Source organism: Siphateles boraxobius, unplaced genomic scaffold (assembly GCF_051911475.1).
Source record: "Siphateles boraxobius isolate OS27281-9 unplaced genomic scaffold, OSU_SipBor_1 74, whole genome shotgun sequence".
Taxonomy (NCBI): Eukaryota; Metazoa; Chordata; class Actinopteri; order Cypriniformes; family Leuciscidae; genus Siphateles; species Siphateles boraxobius.
This window is the reverse complement of record NW_027509202.1, coordinates 578,617-603,033: the sequence shown is the minus strand read 5'-3', so window position 1 is coordinate 603,033 and position 24,417 is coordinate 578,617. Positions and strand designations below refer to the sequence as shown.

The window sequence follows — 24,417 nt, the reverse complement described above, 5'->3', positions numbered from 1 at the left end:
ACAAATGCTCGCCTTGCTCTGTTCTGTGATGCACGTTCGTGATCCTGTTCGAACTCGTTCATCCAAATGAACAAATATTTTTTCGAGTCATTTCGTTCATTTGGATGAACGAGTTTGAACAGGAGAGTCACGAACGCCGGTACGCGCTCGCGCTGTGCAAGAGAGGGGTGATCAGCGCGTACACCAGCGTGATTAACACTGACATCCCTCCTGGCTCTGATTGGTTGTTTCTGACCGGGAGCGGTGTATTTCTGCAAATGGCAGTAGGACCACAGGGAGGAGCCAGAGGAGCTTGATTTTTTTTCACAGATTATCTGTCTCATATTCTACTGTCAGGACATAATGACAGTTTTAACAAATATTTGTTTGCAAAAGTTACCTATTGCAGCTTTAAATACTAATGCTCACATGAGGATATTCTGTATTTGATCATGAGGATATTCTGTATTTGACCACGCTGCCTTTTTTTTCTCTTTCTCTTGAAACTGGTTATTGTTAATGCTCCACATATGTTGTTTTTCTGAAAAAGCCTAAAAAAACAAGGTTATACAACAAAAAAATAAGTTATTTTATGTTGCTATGATTTTCCAATGTTGCCTTTTTGCAAGTTTACGTCTCACAATTTTTTGTACATTTTTTTTGCCCCGCTGCAAAATAAATTCACATTTCAGTTTAATTCACACTTAATTGTATAGCGTTTTTTTTTCTTCTTCTGACTTTTTATCTCAGTCTTGTGAATTTATATCTTACAATTCAGACCTTTTTTCACAATTGCGAGTTTAAATCTCACAACTCTGAGAAAATTCTTTGGGGAAAAGGTTTGAATTGTGAGATAAAAAGTAGCTATCATCATTTTAAACTCGAAATTGAAGTTTACATCTCACAAAAAAGGTCTTGAATTCAGTTTTATCAAATACAAGGCCATATTTTAATTTATTTTCTGACTTTGAAGAGCCATGTTTTCCAATAGTTTTAATCAAGGAAGCTTTATTTTAAAAGTGTGATTTATTCAGCTGGAAAAGTCATGGAAATTAATCAAATCTTATCTAAAATGTATAGTTCCATGGGCATTTTTATTATGAATGCACATTTTTCTAATCATGCCAAGCTCTAGAAATCTTTTATCGGGTAGAAATTGAGTAAATAAAAAAAAATAAAAAAACCATCCATATCCTTAATCCGTATCCAGTTATTTAGTCACAGGGTCTTTGAAAACTTTTGTCTACAAACAGGTTGAGAAGCATTTCAAAACATGATCTGAATATGATGAAACGTATGTATTTTACAGTTACAGTATTGTGTAATATCACAGTCATGGTGCTTCCTGATTGCAACAGCATGTATGTTAAAATACACAATTGTGTGAATTTCAAAGTTTGATCGTTTAAAGATAAACAAAACATTCCGTTTGAGTTTATTTGTATCGCACTCTTCACAATGCAAATTGTTTCAGTGTTCCAATATCAGTCAGAGATGAGTGTGTCAATGATCACCATACACACACGTTAGGCAGAAACTACATCTGGTGCTTGTAAATGATTACAATATAAGGATATTGAACATTTTCTGCTGTCATGTGATGGTTTTAATTTAATTTCACTTCTATAATCTCTAAAGTACAGCCGATTGATTCAGTTCAAAACGTCACACACTCAAAAAAATTAACGAGGAAGGTTGTGCACTTTACATAATGTAGTTATATTTAGTATGTGCTACTGCTACAGTCTATCAATTTAATTATGTGTCACTAAAATAAATGAAATATTAATGGATGAATGATAAAAAAAATCCTGAATCTTGTCAGGAAGCCTTTAAAAATTCACTTTGATGCTACTTTAATTGGGTCGCTTAAAATGACTTAATTCCATGATGCTGAAGTTACATGAACAAATGACGTTTGTTTAACGTAACCCAGTTATGTGGAACCTGTTGACCAAAAAAAAAAAATGAATTAAAGCCAACATATCATTTTTTTGAGTGCACTGAAGAAGCTGATTAAATCAATGTGATTAACAGAGGCTGCACGGCAGGAGGAGGTTCAGAGGTTTGCGCTGAAGCCAGTCCAGTGTTTGAGCAGGAGATGTGCGATGGCTTGTCTGGGTGGCATGTTGAAAACCGCACGCTTGTCTTTCACAAGAGCGTCGATCACCTGACCGGCAGAGAAAAGCAAATTCAAAACACTGCTTCATGAAGCTTCGAAACATTTATGAATCTTTTATTTCGAATCGTGTATCAAACCGCCAGTCACGTGATTTCAGTAAACGAGGCTTCATTACGTCATAAACGTGTCGAAACACTTCGAAATTTCACTTGTTCACCGCTGGGGATGATGATCTGTCACTGAGAACCACTGAACAAGCGTTTACCTCATCTTTTATGCATTTGTAGACATTTTAATTAGACATTATTAGTATATGAAGATGAATAATGGTAGTTAATAGTCTCTTATTGGCCTGTTTAGCTGAGCCATTCATAGAACAAACAAAACAATCCCTGACAATTGATAAAAGAACATATAGACACTTGATAATCTTATTAGGTCATTGAATTTGAAAATTTTTACTTTCAATAAAAAATTAGCAATAGATTTGTAAGTGGTGTTTTTATGCATGTTTGGCACGGGGTTTTGTTGCATTTACACTGTTCTGTAAGTATAGTTTATTTATATAGCACTATCACAGACAAGGAAGGGTTACGAAGGGCTTTAAAGTAAAGAAATACTTTTTTTTTAAAGTATCGAAACAAATAAAATAACAGCTGTATAAATTCTGCCCACTAGGGGTCCCAGTGGATACGGAGCCACGACACATTACGGCACATTTGCTTCAACTGTTCCTCGATCTGCCCACATCTACTGTTGTTATGAGCTGGGCGTTCAGTTTTTAGTTTATTTTTTTGTCATATATACAAGTGTCGAAGACAATTTGTACATTGAAATGCATTGGCTCAGGCATTCAACAGTAGTGCAGAATATACAGGTGAAACTCGAAAAATTAGAATATCGTGCAAAAGTTATAATTTTGATGATTATGGATTACAGCTTATGAAAACCCCAAATCCAAAATCTCAGAAAATTAGAATATTACATGAAATCAATTTAAAAAAAAGGATTTTAAATACAGAAATGTCATTAATATATTTAGAATATATAACTGTTTCACCTTTTAATTTGAATTACATGAACTGTTGCACGATATTCACATTTTTCAAATTTCACCTGTACAATTAAATACAATTTGGAGAGGAGAAAAAAAGAAGAAAAAATTTGATATTTACAGTAAGGTATATAAATATGCTAAACAAATATATGTTTGTATGTTTGCTTTGTATATTAGATTTCTTTCCTGTTACTTTCCTGTCGCTCAAACAGAAGAGCGTTGGCACTTGCAACGCAAAGGTCATGGGTTCGATTCCCAGGGAAAGCAAGAACTAATAAGAGTGTAAATTTTGAATAAAAGCGTCTGCCACATGCATAAATGTAAATAATAAAGTTATAATAAAATAATAAAGGAAAGGTTTGCAGTACAAGAACCTGAAGTAGACAGTGAAATAAGTTGTTACAGTACGTCTGCATTAGAGTGTGTGTGTGTGTGTGTGTGTGAGCACCTGTTGACGTGTGAACCAGCGCGCCTCTTCGATCTCGTTCTCGTCCGCCGTGACGTCAGTGGTCAGAGCGACGCAGTGGCAGCCAATCATGAGGCAGGAGGGCATCGGCCAGGCCTGACTCGACAGGTACTGCACGGGTCCCACCTGAACCCCACTCTCCTCCAGAACCTCCCGTCTCACCGCAGACTCCAGCGCCTCGCCTGAGCGGCACACGCGTCACATGACCACCCGCAGCCAATCACACTCAGCGCAGATACAGTTAAAGGAGCAGTTCACTTTCAATTAAAGAAGTAGTTCACTGTCATTATCCGAGCTGTTATAATGACAGTGGATCGCAACCATCAGATTGAAGCTCAAAAAAGTGCATTTATCATCATAAAAGTGCATCTATTCATCCTTTTTTCCCCTCATATTTTGACAAATTTCTTTGAAAAAAAGTCTGAATTGAGAGATAATGTTGCAATGTTTTTTAATTTGTAATTGCAAGTTTACATCTCGCAGTTTTGATTTTATTGCTCGTAATTTTGTCCACGGAATAAATTCACATTTCAGTTCGATTCACATTTAATTGTATAGCGTTTTTCACACTTTTTATCTAACAATTCTGCCTTTTTTTCTCACACTTGCGAATTATATCTTACAATTCAGTTTTTTTTGTTTTACGATTGCGAGTTTAAATCTCACAACTCTAAGAAAATTCTTTGGAAAAAGGTTTTGATTGTGAGATAAATCAAATCAAATCAAATCCTTTTATTGTCACACAACCATATACACAAGTGCAACAGTGGGTGAAATTCTTAGGTGCAGTTCCGAGCAACATAGCAGTATGACACGATGTGACGAAAACAATTACAGCAAACATCAGGTTTAAAAAGTAGCAATCACCTTTTTAAACTCGAAATTGCAAGTTTACATCTCGCAGAAAAGTCTTAAATTCAGTTTTATCAAATTTAAGGGCATAAAAATTTTAATTTGAATTATGAAAAGTATAGCATTTAGTTAACACATCGCAATTTGGTTTAATTAATGGTTTAATTTCTCTGAATTCTGTCTTTTTCCCTCACAATTTGGATTTTTTTTCGATCATAAACTGTGCAATTACTTTTTAAACTTTACATCTTGCAATTGATTTTATTTCTCAGAATTAAGTCAGAATCTCTGAATTAACAATCATTTGTATGACGCTTTTCTCACAATTCAGACTTTTCTTCTCTTCAAAAAGTGGGAATTGTGATTTAAAAAGTCTTAACTTTAAAGTTAAGACTTTTAGTGGTGGAAATATATATATATATATATTTTTTTTAATTTTCAAGAGAAGAAAAGTCTGGAAATAGAGTTTTCTGAAGGTTTTTTGTCATTTTCTGAAATGACCTGGAAGAAAAGTACGGAAGCTTCAGACTTTTAACGGTCTTAAATGTGATCAAACTGAATATCCTACTTTTAGGGAAGCCTTTGCTCCAGAGCTTGGGTTTCAGATACCTGGCTCTACGAACCCGGCGAGGCACGAGAACAGTCCTGGAGGAAAGGTCTTCTTGCGTCCCAGCAGACACTGATTCCCATCGGGATGAAGGACTAACATGATCACCACCGGATCTGGAAGTGCAGATGGACAAGCCAGACGTGTGAGAGATCATATTCCCAGAGCTCCGGCTGAGCGTAATTGGGAGTTTACTTGCCAACTCTGGGATAACAGGTGTTGTGGACGCCCTGGAGACTTCTGCAGCCTGGCCTCAAACAGGTCCTCTTGTAGCCGGCCTCCTCTACTTTAGTGGTGCTGCCACACGTCGGGCAGAACCGGTACCGGCTGTGCCACGCGAGAACTGACCTGGCCTGAGCCACGACGCCTGTGTGTGAACGCAGGATTAATGTCAGAAATAAACCACATCATAAACTATATTTACAGTCAGACCAAAAATTATTCAGACACCAGATATCATTTTTTATATTTTTTACTAGTGTGTGCAGGACATTATAGTTCATTTCTGTAAGTGAGGAGAGCAAAATAAAGTAAACTGTGACATATTATACCCAATAATTCTTCATACAGCGACTACCAGTAAAATATGGGACTTTAATAGTTATTCAGACACTTTGAGCTGATCATGTTTTGCTTAAAGGGATAGTTCACCCAAAAAATTAAAATTAGCCCATGATTTAATCACCCTGAAAAAATGTCCTGGCTCTTCCAAGCTTTATAATGGCAGTGAATGGCTGTATGTTTTTGGAAGTCAATAAAAGTGCATCTATCCATCATAAAAGTGCATCTATATCCATCATAAAAGTGCATCTATCCATCATAAAAGTGCATCTATCCATCATAAAAGTGCATCTATATCCATCATAAAAGTGCATCTATCCATCAAAAAAGTGCATCTGTCCATCATAAAAGTGCATCTATCCATTATAAAAGTGCATGTGTCCATAATAAAAGTTCATGTGTTTATCATAAAAGTGCATCTGTCCATCATAAAAGTGCATCTGTCCATCATAAAAGTGCATCGATCCATCATAAAAGTGCATCTGTCCATCATAAAAGTGCATCTGTCCATCATAAAAGTGCATCTATCCATTATAAAAGTGCATCTATCCATCAAAAAAGTGCATCTATCCATCATAAAAGTGCATCTGTCCATCATAAAAGTGCATCTATCCATTATAAAAGTGCATGTGTCCATCAAAAAAGTGCATCTATCCATCATAAAAGTGCATCTGTCCATCATAAAAGTGCATCTATCCATTATAAAAGTGCATGTGTCCATCATAAAAGTGCATCTGTCCATCATAAAAGTTCATGTGTTTATCATAAAAGTGCATCTATCCATCATAAATGTGTATCTATCCATCATAAAAGTCCATCATAAAAGTGCATCTGTCCATCATAAAAGTGCATCTATCCATCAAAAAAGTGCATCTATCCATCATAAAAGTGCATCTGTCCATCATAAAAGTCCATCATAAAAGTGCATCTATCCATCATAAAAGTGCATCTGTCCATCATAAAAGTCCATCATAAAAGTGCATCTATCCATCATAAAAGTGCATCTGTCCATCATAAAAGTCCATCATAAAAGTGCATCTGTCCATCATAAAAGTGCATCTATCCATCATAAAAGTGCATCTATCCATCATAAAAGTCCATCATAAAAGTGCATCTATCCATCATAAAAGTGCATCTGTCCATCATAAAAGTCCATCATAAAAGTGCATCTATCCATCATAAAAGTGCATCTGTCCATCATAAAAGTCCATCATAAAAGTGCATCTGTCCATCATAAAAGTGCATCTGTCCATCATAAAAGTCCATCATAAAAGTGCATCTATCCATCATAAAAGTGCATCTGTCCATCATAAAAGTCCATCATAAAAGTGCATCTATCCATCAAAAAAGTGCATCTATCCATCATAAAAGTGCATCTATCCATCATAAAAGTCCATCATAAAAGTGCATCTATCCATCATAAAAGTGCATCTGTCCATCATAAAAGTCCATCATAAAAGTGCATCTATCCATCATAAAAGTGCATCTGTCCATCATAAAAGTCCATCATAAAAGTGCATCTGTCCATCATAAAAGTGCATCTGTCCATCATAAAAGTGCATCTGTCCATCATAAAAGTGCATCTATCCATCATAAAAGTGCATCTATCCTTCATAAAAGTCCATCATAAAAGTAAATCTGTCCATCATAAAAGTCCATCATAAAAGTGCATCTATCCATCACAAAAGTCCATCATAAAAGTGCTTGTGTCCATCATAAAAGTAAATCTGTCCATCATAAAAGTCCATCATAAAAGTGCATCTATCCATCATAAAAGTGCATCTATCCATTATAAAAGTGCATGTGTCCATCATAAAAGTGCATGTGTTTATCATAAAAGTGCATCTGTCCATCATAAAAGTGCATCTGTCCATCATAAAAGTGCATCGATCCATCATAAAAGTGCATCTATCCATCATAAAAGTGCATCTGTCCATCATAAAAGTGCATCTATCCATCATAAAAGTGCATCTGTCCATCATAAAAGTCCATCATAAAAGTGCATCTGTCCATCATAAAAGTGCATCTGTCCATCATAAAAGTGCATCTATCCATCATAAAAGTGCATCTGTCCATCATAAAAGTGCATCTATCCATCATAAAAGTGCATCATAAAAGTGCATCTGTCCATCATAAAAGTGCATCTATCCATCATAAAAGTGCATCTGTCCATCATAAAAGTGCATCTGTCCATCATAAAAGTCCATTATAAAAGTGCATCTATCCATCATAAAAGTGCATCTATCCATCATAAAAGTCCATCATAAAAGTGAATCTATCCATCATAAAAGTCCATTATAAAAGTGCATCTATCCATCATAAAAGTCCATTATAAAAGTGCATCTATCCATCATAAAAGTGCATCTGTCCATCATAAAAGTGCATCTGTCCATCATAAAAGTGCATCTATCCATCATAAAAGTGCATCTGTCCATCATAAAAGTCCATTATAAAAGTGCATCTATCCATCATAAAAGTGCATCTATCATCATAAAAGTGCATCTGTCCATCATAAAAGTGCATCTGTCCATTATAAAAGTGCATCTGTCCATCATAAAAGTGCATCCATCCATCATAAAAGTCCATTATAAAAGTGCATCTGTCCATCATAAAAGTGCATCTGTCCATCATAAAAGTGCATCTGTCCATTATAAAAGTGCATCTGTCCATCATAAAAGTGCATCCATCCATCATAAAAGTGCATCTATCCATCATAAAAGTGCATCTGTCCATCATAAAAGTCCATTATAAAAGTGCATCTATCCATCATAAAAGTGCATCTATCCATCATAAAAGTGCATCTATCCATCATAAAAGTGCATCTGTCCATCATAAAAGTGCATCTATCCATCATAAAAGTCCATTATAAAAGTGCATCTATCCATCATAAAAGTCCATTATAAAAGTGCATCTATCCATTATAAAAGTCCATCATAAAAGTGCATCTGTCCATCATAAAAGTCCATTATAAAAGTGCATCTATCCATCATAAAAGTGCATCTATCCATCATAAAAGTGCATCTATCCATCATAAAAGTGCATCTGTCCATCATAAAAGTGCATCTATCCATCATAAAAGTCCATTATAAAAGTGCATCTATCCATCATAAAAGTCCATTATAAAAGTGCATCTATCCATCATAAAAGTCCATCATAAAAGTGCATCTATCCATTATAAAAGTCCATTATAAAAGTGCATCTATCCATCATAAAAGTCCATTATAAAAGTGCATCTATCCATCATAAAAGTGCATCTGTCCATCATAAAAGTGCATCTGTCCATCATAAAAGTGCATCTATCCATCATAAAAGTGCATCTGTCCATCATAAAAGTGCATCTGTCCATCATAAAAGTGCATCTGTCCATTATAAAAGTGCATCTGTCCATCATAAAAGTGCATCCATCCATCATAAAAGTCCATCATAAAAGTGCATCTGTCCATCATAAAAGTGCATCTATCCATCATAAAAGTGCATCTGTCCATCATAAAAGTGCATCTGTCCATTATAAAAGTGCATCTGTCCATCATAAAAGTGCATCCATCCATCATAAAAGTCCATTATAAAAGTGCATCTGTCCATCATAAAAGTGCATCTGTCCATTATAAAAGTGCATCTGTCCATCATAAAAGTGCATCCATCCATCATAAAAGTGCATCTATCCATCATAAAAGTGCATCTGTCCATCATAAAAGTCCATTATAAAAGTGCATCTATCCATCAAAAAAGTGCATCTATCCATCATAAAAGTGCATCTGTCCATCATAAAAGTGCATCTATCCATCATAAAAGTGCATCTGTCCATCATAAAAGTGCAGCTATCCATCATTAAAGTGCATCTATCCATCATAAAAGTGCATCTATCCATTAAAAGTGCATCTGTCCATCATAAAAGTGCAGCTATCCATCATTAAAGTGCATCTGTCCATCATTAAAGTGCATCTATCCATCATAAAAGTGCATCTATCCATCATAAAAGTGCATCTATCCATCATAAAAGTGCATCTGTCCATCATAAAAGTGCATCTATCCATCATAAAAGTGCATCTGTCCATCATAAAAGTGCATCTATCCATCATAAAAGTGCATCTATCCATCATAAAAGTGCATCTATCCATCATAAAAGTGCATCTATCATCATAAAAGTCCATCATAAAAGTGCATCTGTCCATCATAAAAGTGCAGCTATCCATCATAAAAGTGTATCTGTCCATCATAAAAGTGCATCTATCCATCATAAAAGTGCATCTGCCCATCATAAAAGTGCAGCTATCCATCATTAAAGTGCATCTATCCATCATAAAAGTGCATCTATCCATTAAAAGTGCATCTGTCCATCATAAAAGTGCAGCTATCCATCATTAAAGTGCATCTGTCCATCATTAAAGTGCATCTATCCATCATAAAAGTGCATCTATCCATTAAAAGTGCATCTGTCCATCATAAAAGTGCATCTATCCATCATAAAAGTGCATCTATCCATCATAAAAGTGCATCTATCCATCATAAAAGTGCATCTATCATCATAAAAGTCCATCATAAAAGTGCATCTGTCCATCATAAAAGTGCATCTATCCATCATAAAAGTGCATCTATCCATCATAAAAGTGCATCTGTCCCTCATAAAAGTGAATCTGTCCATCATAAAAGTGCATCTATCCATCATAAAAGTGCAGCTATCTATCATAAAAGTGCATCTATCCATCATAAAAGTGCATCTATCCATCATAAAAGTGCATCTATTATCATAAAAGTCCATCATAAAAGTGCATCTGTCCATCATAAAAGTGCATCTATCCATCATAAAAGTGCATCTATCCATCATAATAGTGCATCTGTCCATCATAAAAGTGCATCTGTCCATCATAAAAGTGCATCTATCCATCATAAAAGTGCATCTGTCCATCATAAAAGTGCATCTATCCATCATAAAAGTGCATCTGTCCATCATAAAAGTCCATCATAAAAGTGCATCTGTCCATCATAAAAGTGCATCTCTCCATCATAAAAGTGCATCTGTCCATCATAAAAGTGCATCTGTCCATCATAAAAGTCCATTATAAAAGTGCATCTATCCATCATAAAAGTGCATCTATCCATCATAAAAGTCCATCATAAAAGTGCATCTATCCATCATAAAAGTCCAATGAAAAAGTGCATCTATCCATCATAAAAGTCCATTATAAAAGTGCATCTATCCATCATAAAAGTCCATTATAAAAGTGCATCTATCCATCATAAAAGTGCATCTGTCCATCATAAAAGTCCATTATAAAAGTGCATCTATCCATCATAAAAGTGCATCTGTCCATCATAAAAGTCCATTATAAAAGTGCATCTATCCATCATAAAAGTGCATCTGTCCATCATAAAAGTGCATCTGTCCATCATAAAAGTGCATCTATCCATCATAAAAGTGCATCTGTCCATCATAAAAGTCCATTATAAAAGTGCATCTATCCATCATAAAAGTGCATCTATCCATCATAAAAGTCCATTATAGAAGTGCATCTATCCATCATAAAAGTGCATCTATCCATCATAAAAGTCCATCATAAAAGTGCATCTATCCATCATAAAAGTCCATTATAAAAGTGCATCTGTCCATCATAAAAGTGCATCTGTCCATCATAAAAGTGCATCTGTCCATCATAAAAGTGCATCTATCCATCATAAAAGTCCATTATAAAAGTGCATCTATCCATCATAAAAGTGCATCTATCCATCATAAAAGTGCATCTATCCATCATAAAAGTGCATCTGTCCATCATAAAAGTGCATCTGTCCATCATAAAAGTGCATCTATCCATCATAAAAGTGCATCTGTCCATCATAAAAGTGCAGCTATCCATCATTAAAGTGCATCTATCCATCATAAAAGTGCATCTATCCATTAAAAGTGCATCTGTCCATCATAAAAGTGCAGCTATCCATCATTAAAGTGCATCTGTATATCATTAAAGTGCATCTATCCATCATAAAAGTGCATCTATCCATTAAAAGTGCATCTGTCCATCATAAAAGTGCATCTATCCATCATAAAAGTGCATCTGTCCATCATAAAAGTGCATCTATCCATCATAAAAGTGCATCTATCCATCATAAAAGTGCATCTATCATCATAAAAGTCCATCATAAAAGTGCATCTGTCCATCATAAAAGTGCAGCTATCCATCATAAAAGTGCATCTATCCATCATAAAAGTGCATCTGTCCATCATAAAAGTGAATCTGTCCATCATAAAAGTGCATCTGTCCATCATTAAAGTGCATCTGTCCATCATAAAAGTGCATCTATCCATCATAAAAGTGCAGCTATCCATCATAAAAGTGCATCTATCCATCATAAAAGTGCATCTATCATCATAAAAGTCCATCATAAAAGTGCATCTGTCCATCATAAAAGTGCATCTGTACATCATAAAAGAGCATCTGTCCATCATAAAAGTGCATCTGTCCATCATAAAAGTGCATCTATCCATCATAAAAGTGCATCTGTCCATCATAAAAGTGCATCTATCCATCATTAAAGTGCATCTGTCCATCATAAAAGTGCATCTGTCCATCATAAAAGTGCATCTGTCCATCATAAAAGTGCATCTATCCATCATTAAAGTGCATCTGTCCATCATAAAAGTGCATCTGTCCATCATAAAAGTGCATCTGTCCATCATAAAAGTGCATCTATCCATCATAAAAGTGCATCTATCATCATAAAAGTCCATCATAAAAGTGCATCTGTCCATCATAAAAGTGCATCTATCCATCATAAAAGTGCATCTATTCATCATAAAATTGCATCTATCATCATAAAAGTGCATCTATTCATCATAAAAGTGCATCTGTCCATCATAAAAGTGCATCTATATCCATGATAAAAGAAAAAACTATTAAATTAAAAACACTTCCGCAAAACATGATCAGCTCAAAGTGTCTGAACAATTATTACGGGCCCATATTTTACTGGTAGTCGCTGTATGAAGAATTATTGGGTATAATATGTCACAGTTTACTTTATTTTGCTCTCCTCACTTACAGAAATGAACTATAGAGTCCTGCACACACTAGTAAAATATATCAAAATCTGGTGTAGCCTATGAATAATTTTTGGTTTGACTGTAAGTTAAGAAATCCCACCTGCTTCATCGTCACTCAGCCTCAAGAGTCCCGGCATCGCTCCCGGAAGGAAAAAACAACCGGGATCTTCAGCTTTGAGGAATTCTGTAGGATCGTCTTCAGTGTCGAGAGCGAACCATGCCCGCAGATCATCGTCCTTCTCCTGTTTCTCCTGTTTCTCAAGCTTCTCCACTCCCAGGAAAACCAGCACCGCGTCTCCGCTCCTCAGCATCTCCTGGACTCCCGGCGCTCTGAGTTTCCAGAGTCTGGTTTCTCCCGCTCCCGACGACACCAGAGGATTCAGCTTGTGGAAGAGGAGGAACACCGACTCCGGGGAAGCGCGTTTGGAGTCGAGCCACTCCGAGTCGCTCCGCTTGACGCTCATTCTGTCCAGGAACTCTCTGTTGAAGAACGTGTCCGGCTCTTCCCCGGCGCAGGCGGGAAGAAGGCGACGGGGATCGGGATCGGGAACGCTGGCCAACAGACGGGCGATGTGTCGGTGACCCCAGAACTGAGCCACATCCGCGGCCGTCTGACCCGAGCGGTTCGTGCCGCTGGTGTCGCATCTGTTCCCGGTGAAGAAAGAGACCATAATCAAATCTTTCATTCTTCTTACCGATATATCTTGCATCCCTAATAAGTACTGAGTATTATTAATTAATTATGTACACTGCCATTCAAAAGTTTGGGGTCAGTAAGATTTTTAATGTTTTTAAAAGAAGTCTCTTCTGCTCACCAAGGCTGCATTTATTTGATTCAAAATACAAAACAAACCCAGTAATATTGTGAAATATTAATCTAATTTAAATCAGCTGTTTTTTTATAGTAAAGTGTAATTTATTCCTGTGATCAAAGCTGAATTTTCAGCATCATTACTCCAGTCTTCAGTGTCACATGATCCTTCAGAAATCACTATAATACACTGTAAAAAATGATTTTTTGGTAAGGTAAATACTACTTAAAAAAAACAATGTAATTTACAAGAAAAAGTTAGTTCAGGCAAGAATAAAAAAAAACTAAGTAAATTCCATATCAGTGCTTAATTCAAGCGAGAAGAAATTAAAGCGTAAATATCAACTCAATAAAATTAAGTAAAAATTACTCAACTTTTCTGACACTGGGGTTCCCATCATGCACTGGACCTTGCATAATTAATGATGTTCATTTTTCACTGGTTTCCAGCAGTATTTACACTGTTTTATCATTGCTTTTGTTGTCAGGATTTAGTAACTTGCCATTTTGTGGCATTTCGAGTAAATTTTCTGCTCAAAATGACACATTCAAACACAAAAACGATCCATCAAATGTTACCGTCATTGTGTATTGTCTACCAAGTATTGAGGTCTTTGCATTCACATCATACTTAACATCTGACATGATGAAGTATAAATTACTTAGATACTCTAAGTAAAACACATACTATAAACGACTGGTATAATTCAATAAAATTATTCGAGTGAAATGTAATGCAAAGGAAATTTCAACTTAATTGATATTAATCAACCTTTTACTAGCCAAGTTAAAATTACTTATTTTGTTTATTACTTTCACTTAACTAGGTTAAGTAAAGTTTACTTATTTCCATATTCCATGTAAAATTTAACTTCACGATTTCTAATTAAAGCGACTGATGAATATGTTTAGGTTTTTACTTGGCAAATCTTTGTAAATTTACGAGCATTTTCTGAGTGGAAAAAGTTGCCGAGCTTTTTTCAAGTAAATCCTACTCCAAATTTTTTTCAGTGTATGATGATTTGATGCTCAAGAAACATTTATGATTATTACCATCAATGTTAAAATCAATTATTTACATTTTTAATTCAGGATTCTTTGATGAATAGAAAGTTAAAAAGAACAGCATTTATTTGAAGTAGAATCATTTTTAACATCATAAATGTCTTTACTGTCACTTTTGATCAATTTAATTCCTCCTTGATGAATAAAAGTATTAATTTGTTTTATTTATTTCCCCCAAAAAATAAAATAAAAATTCTTACTGACCCCAAAGTTTTCAACGGTATGTTTAATGTTACAAACGATTCTATTCCAGATCAATGCTGTTCTTTTAAACTTTATCTTCATCAAAGAATCCTGAAATAAAAATGTAAATAACTGTTTTCAAAATTGATGATAATAATCATAAATGTTTCTTGAGCATCAAATCATCATATTATAGTGATTTCTGAAGGATCATGTGACACTGAAGACTGGAGTAATGATGCTGAAAATTCAGCTTTGATCACAGGAATAAATTATACTTTATTATATATTCACATAGAAAACAGATGATTTACATTGTAGTAATATTTTATTATTTTTAATCAAATAAATGCAGCATTGGTGAGATTGGGCCTAAATGCATTTATGTGTTCATGTATGTTTCTTTTACTGTCAAAATGAATGCTAAAAATGAATTGATCTGTTAAATTGTAAAAACTATATACATTTTCACAAAGAAATGGCGAAAAATAGAGTCATGGTTGAGGTTTAGGGTTAGTTTCTTGTAGTTATGCATAATTTACTGTTATTACTACAGTAAGTACATGTAGTAACGTGTAACTACATCACCTACATGCGTTTATCCAAAACGACTTACAGATAAGGTTTTATTAATTCTAAGCAAAAACTTTAATTTACTTAAATTTGAACATTTATAAAGTAAGTTTCATTTAATTAGTTCACTATTATGAGGAATCACAGATTAACATCCTGGTTTAACAAAGTAGAACGATGTTATAGTGTTCCCATTAAGTTATGAAAACATTATTTTTGTTGTTGTTGTTTGTTAGTTGTCCTCTTTCATAGACAGCTGTTTTCTTCTTGCTGTGTAAATTTGTTTGAATTCTTACTATTTTAATAGTTTTATTTAATAAGTGAATTTCGCTGCTTCTCTCGCGAGAAATTAATCTCAGTTTCACTCTTTCTCAGCGTGTGATTGGCTGTTCGCTACTGATGTCACACTTAAACTCCTAAACTCAGGATCAAAGCCTGGGTTGACAGAGAAAGTTGATGATCAGCATCATGTGACCAACAAAGCCTGGTTGGATTGGTTTGGTTTTGTCAACTCTAAACTAATCCTGGAACCCTGAGTTTGTTCAACTACCATCATGGTACAGGCCCCAGTTCTTGTATAATAATAATAATAATGATGATGATGTCACAGTTGTGTTCTGTTTAGTTTGGTCTCGTTGGACTTCTTCATGTCACGTGTCATTATCAGCTCATCTGTACCACCTGTGTCTAGTTAATCACCATCATCATCATCATCATCATCATCTGTATCACCTGTGTCCTGTCAATCAATGTTCATCTGTGTTTGTATTTAGTTCCCTTCTGTTCAGTCAGTCTTTGTCTGTTCTCGGTTGTATTTAGTGTGTGTGCGCCTTCCTTCTGCCTTTCTGTACCAGTTTGAGTCATATTATTTGTAAGTAAACGCTTTGCATTGGAAGTCTGGACTCCTCCTCCTCCTCCTCCTCTTCTCCTGCACAGCCTGACAGAGGAGATGTTAATGACTGCTGTCTCCAGCTAGTTCGGGCAGGGGTTGTTCTCTCACCCGTGGGACAGTAAGACTTTGGCCACGTCTAGGTGCCCGTTCCTGGCGGCCAGCATCAGAGCGGTCCAGCCCTGCTCTCCGCGCTGGTTCAGGAGCTCTGCGGACTGACACATCAGCGCCGAAACCTTCTCCACATCTCCTCGAGACGCGGCGTCCAGGAACCGCATCAGCAGCTCGTCGGAGAACATCGTCTGAGAACGCTAATGTGAGAAATCACCACTGGTGTTCATCATCGTCAACTTCACATCAGTTCACATTTACAAATGCATTGCACCAGTGTTAACCAAATGTTACCGAAACTTATTTGTGTGTGCTATATATTAGGGATGCACAATATATCGGCCACCATATCGGTATCGACCCGATATATGTTAATTTTTAAAGTTATCGTTATTGGCACGATAAGAAAATTTGGCCGATATTTCAAAGCTGATAAATAATGATATTATTTTCCTTCAGCTGAGACGCTTCAGATGCGCACTGAATATTAAGTGTACATGATGGTTTTGAATTGCTTGAAATATGATTTCAATCACTTCAAAAAGGAAAATAGAGTAAAGTGCAACATGTGCTGCACAAGTCTGTCATATCAGCTACATAACATTATAATGAGAACATTATAATTGTGGATCCAAAACATGGATTTAATGGTGAGACTTTTGTTTTTGTAATCAGACTCTCAGAAATTATGTAAAAAAGTAGATTTATCGGTTATTGGCGTTCAAATATAAAGGTTATTATCGGGCCAAAATTTCATATCAGTGCATCCCATATATATATATATATATATATATATATATATATATGCATTTATTTTTCTACAATGTATTGTTTAAGCCAGAAAACTTAATTTACATTATTCATTTAGCAGATGTTTTGGTTACACTTTATTTTAAGTAGATGTAGATATATTATTCTTACTCAAATAAGTATTAGGGATGCACTGATAATTTTTATATTTGGAAAGCGATACCTGATATATTGGCTGATGAATCTAAATCCAAATTTTACCCTTTAATTACCCTTTGACCCTTTAATAAGGGTATCATTATTACAAAAACAAAAGACTCACAAATAAAAGCCATGACCCAAACACAAAATTATGAAGTTCTCATAATTTTATGTAGCTGATATCAATTTACTTTATATTACATTTCACTAAGTGATTCCAAATCCAATCATATTTCAAGCAATTCATAACTATCATGTTGAAAAAAACTAAGTGCGCATCTGAAGAGTCTCAGCTGAAGGAAATATTACATTATTTATCAGCTTTAATATCGGCCACATTTTCTTATTAGGCCGATAACAGTAAAAATGAACACCTATCGGTCGATACCGATATATCTTGCATCCCTAATAAGTACTGAGTATTATTAATTAATTATGTAAATTCTAGAGTCATGGTTGGGGTTTAGGGTTCGTTTCTTTGTAATTATGCATAATTTACTGTTATTACTACAGAAAGTACATAACGTGTCACTACATCACCTTCAAATAAAGTGTTACCGATGCGTTTATCCAAAACTACTTACAAATAAGGTTACATTCATTCTAAGCAAAAACTTAAATTTTACCATTTATAAAGCAAGTTTCATTTAATTAACTTATAGCTGTAAATCAATATTATGAGGAATCACAGATTAACATCCTGGTTTAACAAAAATATGTTCTAAAAACGTTGTTATAGTGGTCCCATGAAGTTATGAAAACATTATTTCTTAATGTTCAAAACATCCATTTTTTTTATTATTATTTGGGAGTTAATGCAACATTCCATTGTATCATTCTTCAAACATTATGGGAACGTTATGGGAATTATGGGAATGTTCTCTGAACGTTCTAAAACAAGTAGTAACATTTTACTTTAACTTTTTTAATTTACATTTTTGGGGCGAGATATGAACTAGATATTGAACCTGGATCGCCATTGGTTGCCTAATGTAAATATATTTAAATAGTATTTCTGTCCACATATTTCTGTATTTCGGATTGATTATGACACATGACAGTAGCAGCAGCTCATGTTCAGTAAAACAAAATTTTCATTTGAAGATCTTTTCGTCTGTTTTGAAAAATGTGCGGCATTAAATTTGATCAATGATATTAACGATTATTCTTTATTAATGTTATATTTTATTATAGGCATTCCTCCACATTACAACAATATATTATTTAGACATTTTATTATGTTAAAATTGCCAGAAAATATAATTACTCACCAGACAAACTGTTAATTTATTTCGTAGGTTGGGTTGAAGTTCAGAATGATTTTGATGTTTTGTAACGCGTCTGTTTGCCTGTCGCTCGGTTATGACGCACTGAAGCGCCTGTGATGTTTTCCTGCGCAAGCGCGACACTTAGTGGAGAAAAGCAGTAGTTACAGAATATTTAACAGTTTAGACAATCACAGACTGAATTTAATTTTCTCATATTTTTTAGAAAAAAAACTAAGTGTAGGCTATTGTGTTTGTCAAAACATTTGGTAACCTAACTAAACAATTTCATTAAGTTTAGTAACAGCATATCATGGTGCAATGACTGGTAGGCTATTGCTTTTATTATATCTTTGATACAAATTTCACAATTTCTATTCAATTAATGAGGGTTGATTCCGATCTTGATTCAATATCGATCATTTTTATAAATATTAGGTACAGTAGATACATGTTAATTTTTAAATAAAGAAAATCTCACCCAATGCTGTAAACATTGGCTACAGAGAGCCCTGTCTGCTGGTATTATTAAATGTTAAAATAAAACATAATTATAATAAAAACCGCATTATATTTAATTTAACAACTTTATAATATTTTAATGATATAAGTAAAAATAAATTAAATGCGTAATAGTGCACATATTTAGCAAAATGCTCCTTTATTTTAATACTAAATATATTATAAAGTAGCCTACAAAATTTTCTAGCCAACTAACATGGTCATTAAATGTTCGTTTTTTTCTGAGGTAAATGTAAGGTTATGTGACATTGTTCTCCAGCTGTTTTATTGACCTCTTTTCTCGGTTGAAAACACTGATTTATCGATATTATGTATGAGGCTATGGTGTCTTGACCACAGACATGATGGTCTTGACAACCACTGGACTACATATGTCCTCGTCACTGCCCTGATTATTATTAGAACACTAAATCTATGTTTTCTAATTATATTATTGGTTCTAGTACCATTGAGAAACCAGTCACTGCCCTGAAGCGCGAAAATTATGGAGCTAGAATTGTGTCTTTATTACATGCGAGAAAATAAATGATCTGAGAGAAAAAAAAAAGTTTGAGAGAAAGTTTTCATGCCAATTGCAAAAAATAATAATATTTGAGACTAAAGAAAAGTTTTGAGAGAAAGTATTTTTTCATAGAACATAAAAAATATATAAATTTGTAGAATTATTTGTGAGGAAAAAAATCTCTCAATTTAGAATATTAATTATTATTATTAGAACACTAAATCTATGGTTTTTAATTATATTATTGGTTCTAGTACCATTGAGAAACCAGTCCAGATGACATAATCTGGACTGGTTTTGGCGTGGGAAAATTTAAAATGTTCTAGGCAATGGTTACACTGACGATTATATAAAGCCTACACAAATACTTTAAACATTCAATCCAAATAGCCTTATGCCGAAATTATACTAACCACCCTCAGGAGTGGCTGTCCAATATGCCTTTCCCCTGTGGGCTACTGCCATATGCAGTATCTGGCCAGACTGGGAATTTAACCCTTATCTCCAGTGGAAAGTTGCATCAGAAGCCTGATGATTACTTGGCTACACACCTCAGACCCCAAACCCTTGTATTGTTGGATTTGGGAGGCAAAGCTAGAATAGTCTGGCTACACAAGTCTTTTAACTCTTTCGCCGCCATTGACGAGTTATCTTGTCAATTATGAGTTAATATTTACCTGATTAAGACGCTTTTCTGACGAGTTTAAATGGTAAGCTGTAATAAAATGTAACAATATATATATATATAATTAATATGAAACTTTTTTTCCCCGTTTTGTTTGTTTATTTGAAAGCAGAGGGTCTGTTCTTTCATTTGATTTATTTGTATGTTGGCAATTTTTTTTTAAAACGCTGGCTGCGAAAGCGTTAAGCTGTAGGTGGTTAAGTCAGTTTGTATTGTTTTATTTTTTGTAATGTCTGAAGTACCTTTAATCATTATTTTTCAATTATACAGGTCCTTCCCTGGATTTTTCCGGAATGGTAGAAAACGGCCATCAACCAGCGTATCAAGCCGCTTCGCATCAATGAGTAACAAAAAATGGAAACCTTTTGATTTTAGTTTTTTTTCTACTTTCGTCCAATGACGAACCGACTCCACTTCCATCAGATGGAAAGAGGACGGTTTCTCTTGACAGTGATCTCACACATGTAGAGGTATGCAGAAGTGATCACATTTGTTAATCACTCTGTTAATTCATTTATATCCGTACAGGAATTCTTAAAAACGTCCCAGTCGGTATCAGCAAAACATTCTTGTAGATCCTGCACTGATTCATCCGACCATACCGGCTCCAGAGTTCGCTCAGGCTTGTTCCTCTTCAGGACAGTTTTGTGTGTCAGAACAAGATAAACAACACTGTGGTCGGACGCACCAATGGGAGCTCTCAGGAGTGATTATATGCTCCTTTAACTGTCCCAAAGCAAAGATCAAGACACTTGGAATGCCGAGTCGGACAAGTGACGTATTGAAAAAAGTGACCAAGCGCTTTCCCGGGTTTACAGCGGTTAAAATCTCCCATTAAAAAATGGCGCTTGAAAACTCTGCACTTTTTTGGTCAGGATTTGTGTTGCGATGACAGCATTAGCCCTGGGAAGAATATTGACCACAGTCACAAATAGTTTAAGAAATTCCCTCGGCAAATAGAAAGGCCGTAGCGACACAGCTAAAAGCTCAATGTCTGGTGTACATAAGGACTCACGAATGATGACTGTACTGCACCAGCGCTTATTTATGTATAAACATAAACCTCCGCCCAGTGACTTACCGGTCACCGCGGGGTCTCTGTCAAGACGAAAGGGGGCTCCAAAGCCATCAATTTCCATATCTTCCTGGGAGGCGTGCTCTTTAAGCCATGTTTCTGTGAAGGCAAGGGTGCACGCGTCCCGATACTCCTCCAGAAACCTCACGTGTGCTTGGACTTCATCCACTTTATTGCGTAGAGACTGCACATTTGCTAACATTATAGAGGGAAGGGGGATTCTGCGGTGACCAAGTCTTTTGAGCCTTTGCCGTACACCTCCACGTCTACCTCCTTGCCCGTGGCGGAATCCAGCTCTGGGTCCCAGGCGTGGAAGCCAGCGGTTGAATGATCTCCTCGGGGAAGACCACATTTGGATTAACAAAGCCAGCCCTAGCATTGCGAAGTAGGAGAAGAAATTCCCGTGTGTATTGCAACGTTTCACCGTGCACCGGGAGACGGGTTAAAAGATGACAAAACACGCTCCACAGGAGAAGACCAGCTCCACGGTAAATCCACATATTGACCCCGTAAGATGCAATTTGTCTGAGTGTAAGAAAAACAAACATAACGTGTTAAAACATACTTAAACCTATTATAAAAACTTGTGTTCCAAACAAACTCTCACACACTGCTGCTGCGTGTCGCCATGCTAGCGCCACACCCCCTAAACTAAATTGCCCCCACAGGGGATAATAAAGCTTAACTAACTAACTAACTAACATTGTAGTTGTGTAGTAGAAAATATTATTTTTGTCTCTTTAATGTAGACATCGGGCGTTCATCACTGTGTGACATTGAAAATGTCCTCAATGTTTAACTAAATTCAATGGCTGTCTAAATAATATTTTATTTATTATGTAGTTGTCAAGGCTATTGCAGGCCACCTACCCAAAAAAGGTGGAGATGCAGGACCGGTGGCTGCTTTACAAAGCAGGAGGTAATGTACAATACTTAAATTGACACTTCATTTATGTAAAATAGGTAATGCAACATACATCTGGGTCCTCAACTCCTCATTACCAATGCTCATTACCTCTCCTTCACCTCGTCACTAGCTGATGTGTGGTGAGCGTTCATCCAGGTGGGAGCTACACATTGGTTGTGATGTGCCACCCCCATCGTCTTGAGCACCTCAAACTTCTGATTGATGGAACACTATATAAATGCTATATTATTTGTTATTCCACATATCCATTTTTTCAATCATGTTTAATTTTACCAGGTGGAAATGGGAGGAGAAAAATTTCCGCAATCCCCTTGGAGGCTGAGGGCAACACTGGGGCTATGCTCCGGAAAGGTTCAGGTGGTGGGAAAGGCACTCTTTACAGAGTGGATGAGTTGGACCTCTCACCACTCCCAGCAAACGCTCCAGAGTTTGCTTTGATGCCCAAGGCCAGCTGCAAGTTGTGTTTTGCAGAGATGCCTCTCCAAATGTTGGCTCTACATGACTGTAAATGTGCTATCCACACCAGCTCAGACTTGGAGGTGAACTTTTTTTTTTGAATTTGGGATATTAAATGTCCAAAATTAACTGTGTATGAATGTCTTGAAATGTGCTTTAATCTTATAGATGATCTCTGATGGCGACGACGATGTCCAATTACCTGAAGTTTTGCAAACTCCAGTGCCAGTGCAGACGACTGAAGAGTGAGACCTCTACCTTACTGTATTTGTATACAATGAGAGGGTTATTCAGATGTGGGATTTTTCACAGTGAGGAAGATGTGATCATGTGGCTCAAATCAAAAGTGGATACCAGCAAGACCTTTGAGCTCTGTGTGTCTCGAGATAATATGCTTGAAAGAGGTCTGAAGTTATGGAAGCGCAACAAAAAGGCTACACCAATTAATCCCCTGCGGATCAAATTCCTTGGAGAGGCGGGGATCGATACAGGGGCCCGCAGAAAAGAGTTTCTGACCAGTGAGCAGTGGCCATTCATTAGTTACTTTAGTTACTACTAAAAAGGGAAATGCATTTAAAAACAAATTTGACAATATTATACAGTATAACATTTGTCGTGTCTTGTCTAATGATTTTAATTGTTTTGTTGTTGATTCTAAGCAATGGTATCTGGGATTGAGCAATGCCTTTTTGAAGGTGGGAAGTCCAAAATGCCCAAATATTCTGTGAATGAGTTTGATGAAGAGCTCTTCAGGTAGGCGATTTGCAGTGATGGGATTTGATGGAAGGGAGGGGGGCAATCAGTTATACATTGCTTTTTTTTTTCATGAATTTGTAGCCTTTGTTAAAATCTTTAGCCTAGGGGTTGTGACTCCACAGCAACCCAGTCTTGTGTTTGAGTTATGGTGTTAAAATGCTTTAATGTGCATAACATCATATGTAAGCCTATATATACTCACTGGAGTTTTTTTTCTAGTTGCTGAACCAGATGCAAAATCTGAAGACATCACAACTGTACCCTCAGTGATGCAGTGGATTACGGGTCAAGCCAAAAAACATGTTATTTCTGATCGCCAGAATTTGAAGATCACAGTGATGTTTGACCATGACTGTTGGATAACAGATTGTGTGGTTAGGCATCTTGTGACAGTCATGGATTGCATGCTGCAATGTCTGGGACAAACCTCAGACAGATCTGGCTCTTGCACCGGTACTTTCATCCTCCCAATTCTCCAAAGCTGATTAGGGGTCAGGTTTGCCTCGGTCCTCAAGGGGTGACAATTCAATGTCTCTACAAAGTTTTGAAGGTCTGCTTGTAGACGTGGAATGAAAACATGGCCAAGACAGAAGAGGTGAACAGCATTTGAGAGGTCTACAAACCCCTCTTCCTCCAAGGTGTGAAACATGTTGTAATACTGAGATGTTACAGCGTTCCACACATCTCTCCATAGTCGTTCCACTCTGCAAATAAGTTACATGGTAAAGTGGTCAGTTGCATTGAGGAGAAAAAACCCAAAAAACACTAGTATGTACAAAATTATATGAGCCTGGCAACAAAAGTTAGAATCCAATTGACTGACGGTTGGTCTAGTCACTAGACTCTAGTGTAAGGGAAAGCGTCTTTTCCACTCTGAATTTTAATAGACTAATCAGCGCCATGAATTGTAATGATTAGCCAATCAACACCAAGGGCAGAAGTAATGCTTTTGTCAAAACGGTAGT

The 24,417-nt window shown here is 35.9% G+C and overlaps 1 protein-coding gene across 2 annotated transcripts; it reads right to left on the bottom strand.

Annotated features, from left to right (window-relative positions):
* Positions 1 to 970: 970 nt before the first annotated feature.
* On the bottom strand, positions 971 to 18,650 carry nudt12 (nudix (nucleoside diphosphate linked moiety X)-type motif 12). Of its 2 annotated transcripts, none has more exons than XM_077217532.1 (7): positions 18,535 to 18,650; positions 16,313 to 16,512; positions 12,781 to 13,325; positions 5,283 to 5,450; positions 5,086 to 5,199; positions 3,607 to 3,806; positions 971 to 2,149 (listed from the first exon to the last, which is right to left on the bottom strand). In XM_077217532.1, exons 2-7 carry the CDS (start codon positions 16,498 to 16,500, stop codon positions 2,039 to 2,041), a joined length of 1,326 nt encoding a protein of 441 aa, XP_077073647.1. In that variant the 5' UTR covers positions 16,501 to 16,512; positions 18,535 to 18,650; the 3' UTR covers positions 971 to 2,038. The 2 variants fall into 2 exon arrangements, 1 of the variants encoding a protein (XP_077073647.1); XR_013197386.1 differs by having other exon boundaries at positions 1,384 to 2,149; positions 3,607 to 3,881; positions 18,535 to 18,622.
* Between the last annotated feature and the right edge of the window lie 5,767 nt (positions 18,651 to 24,417).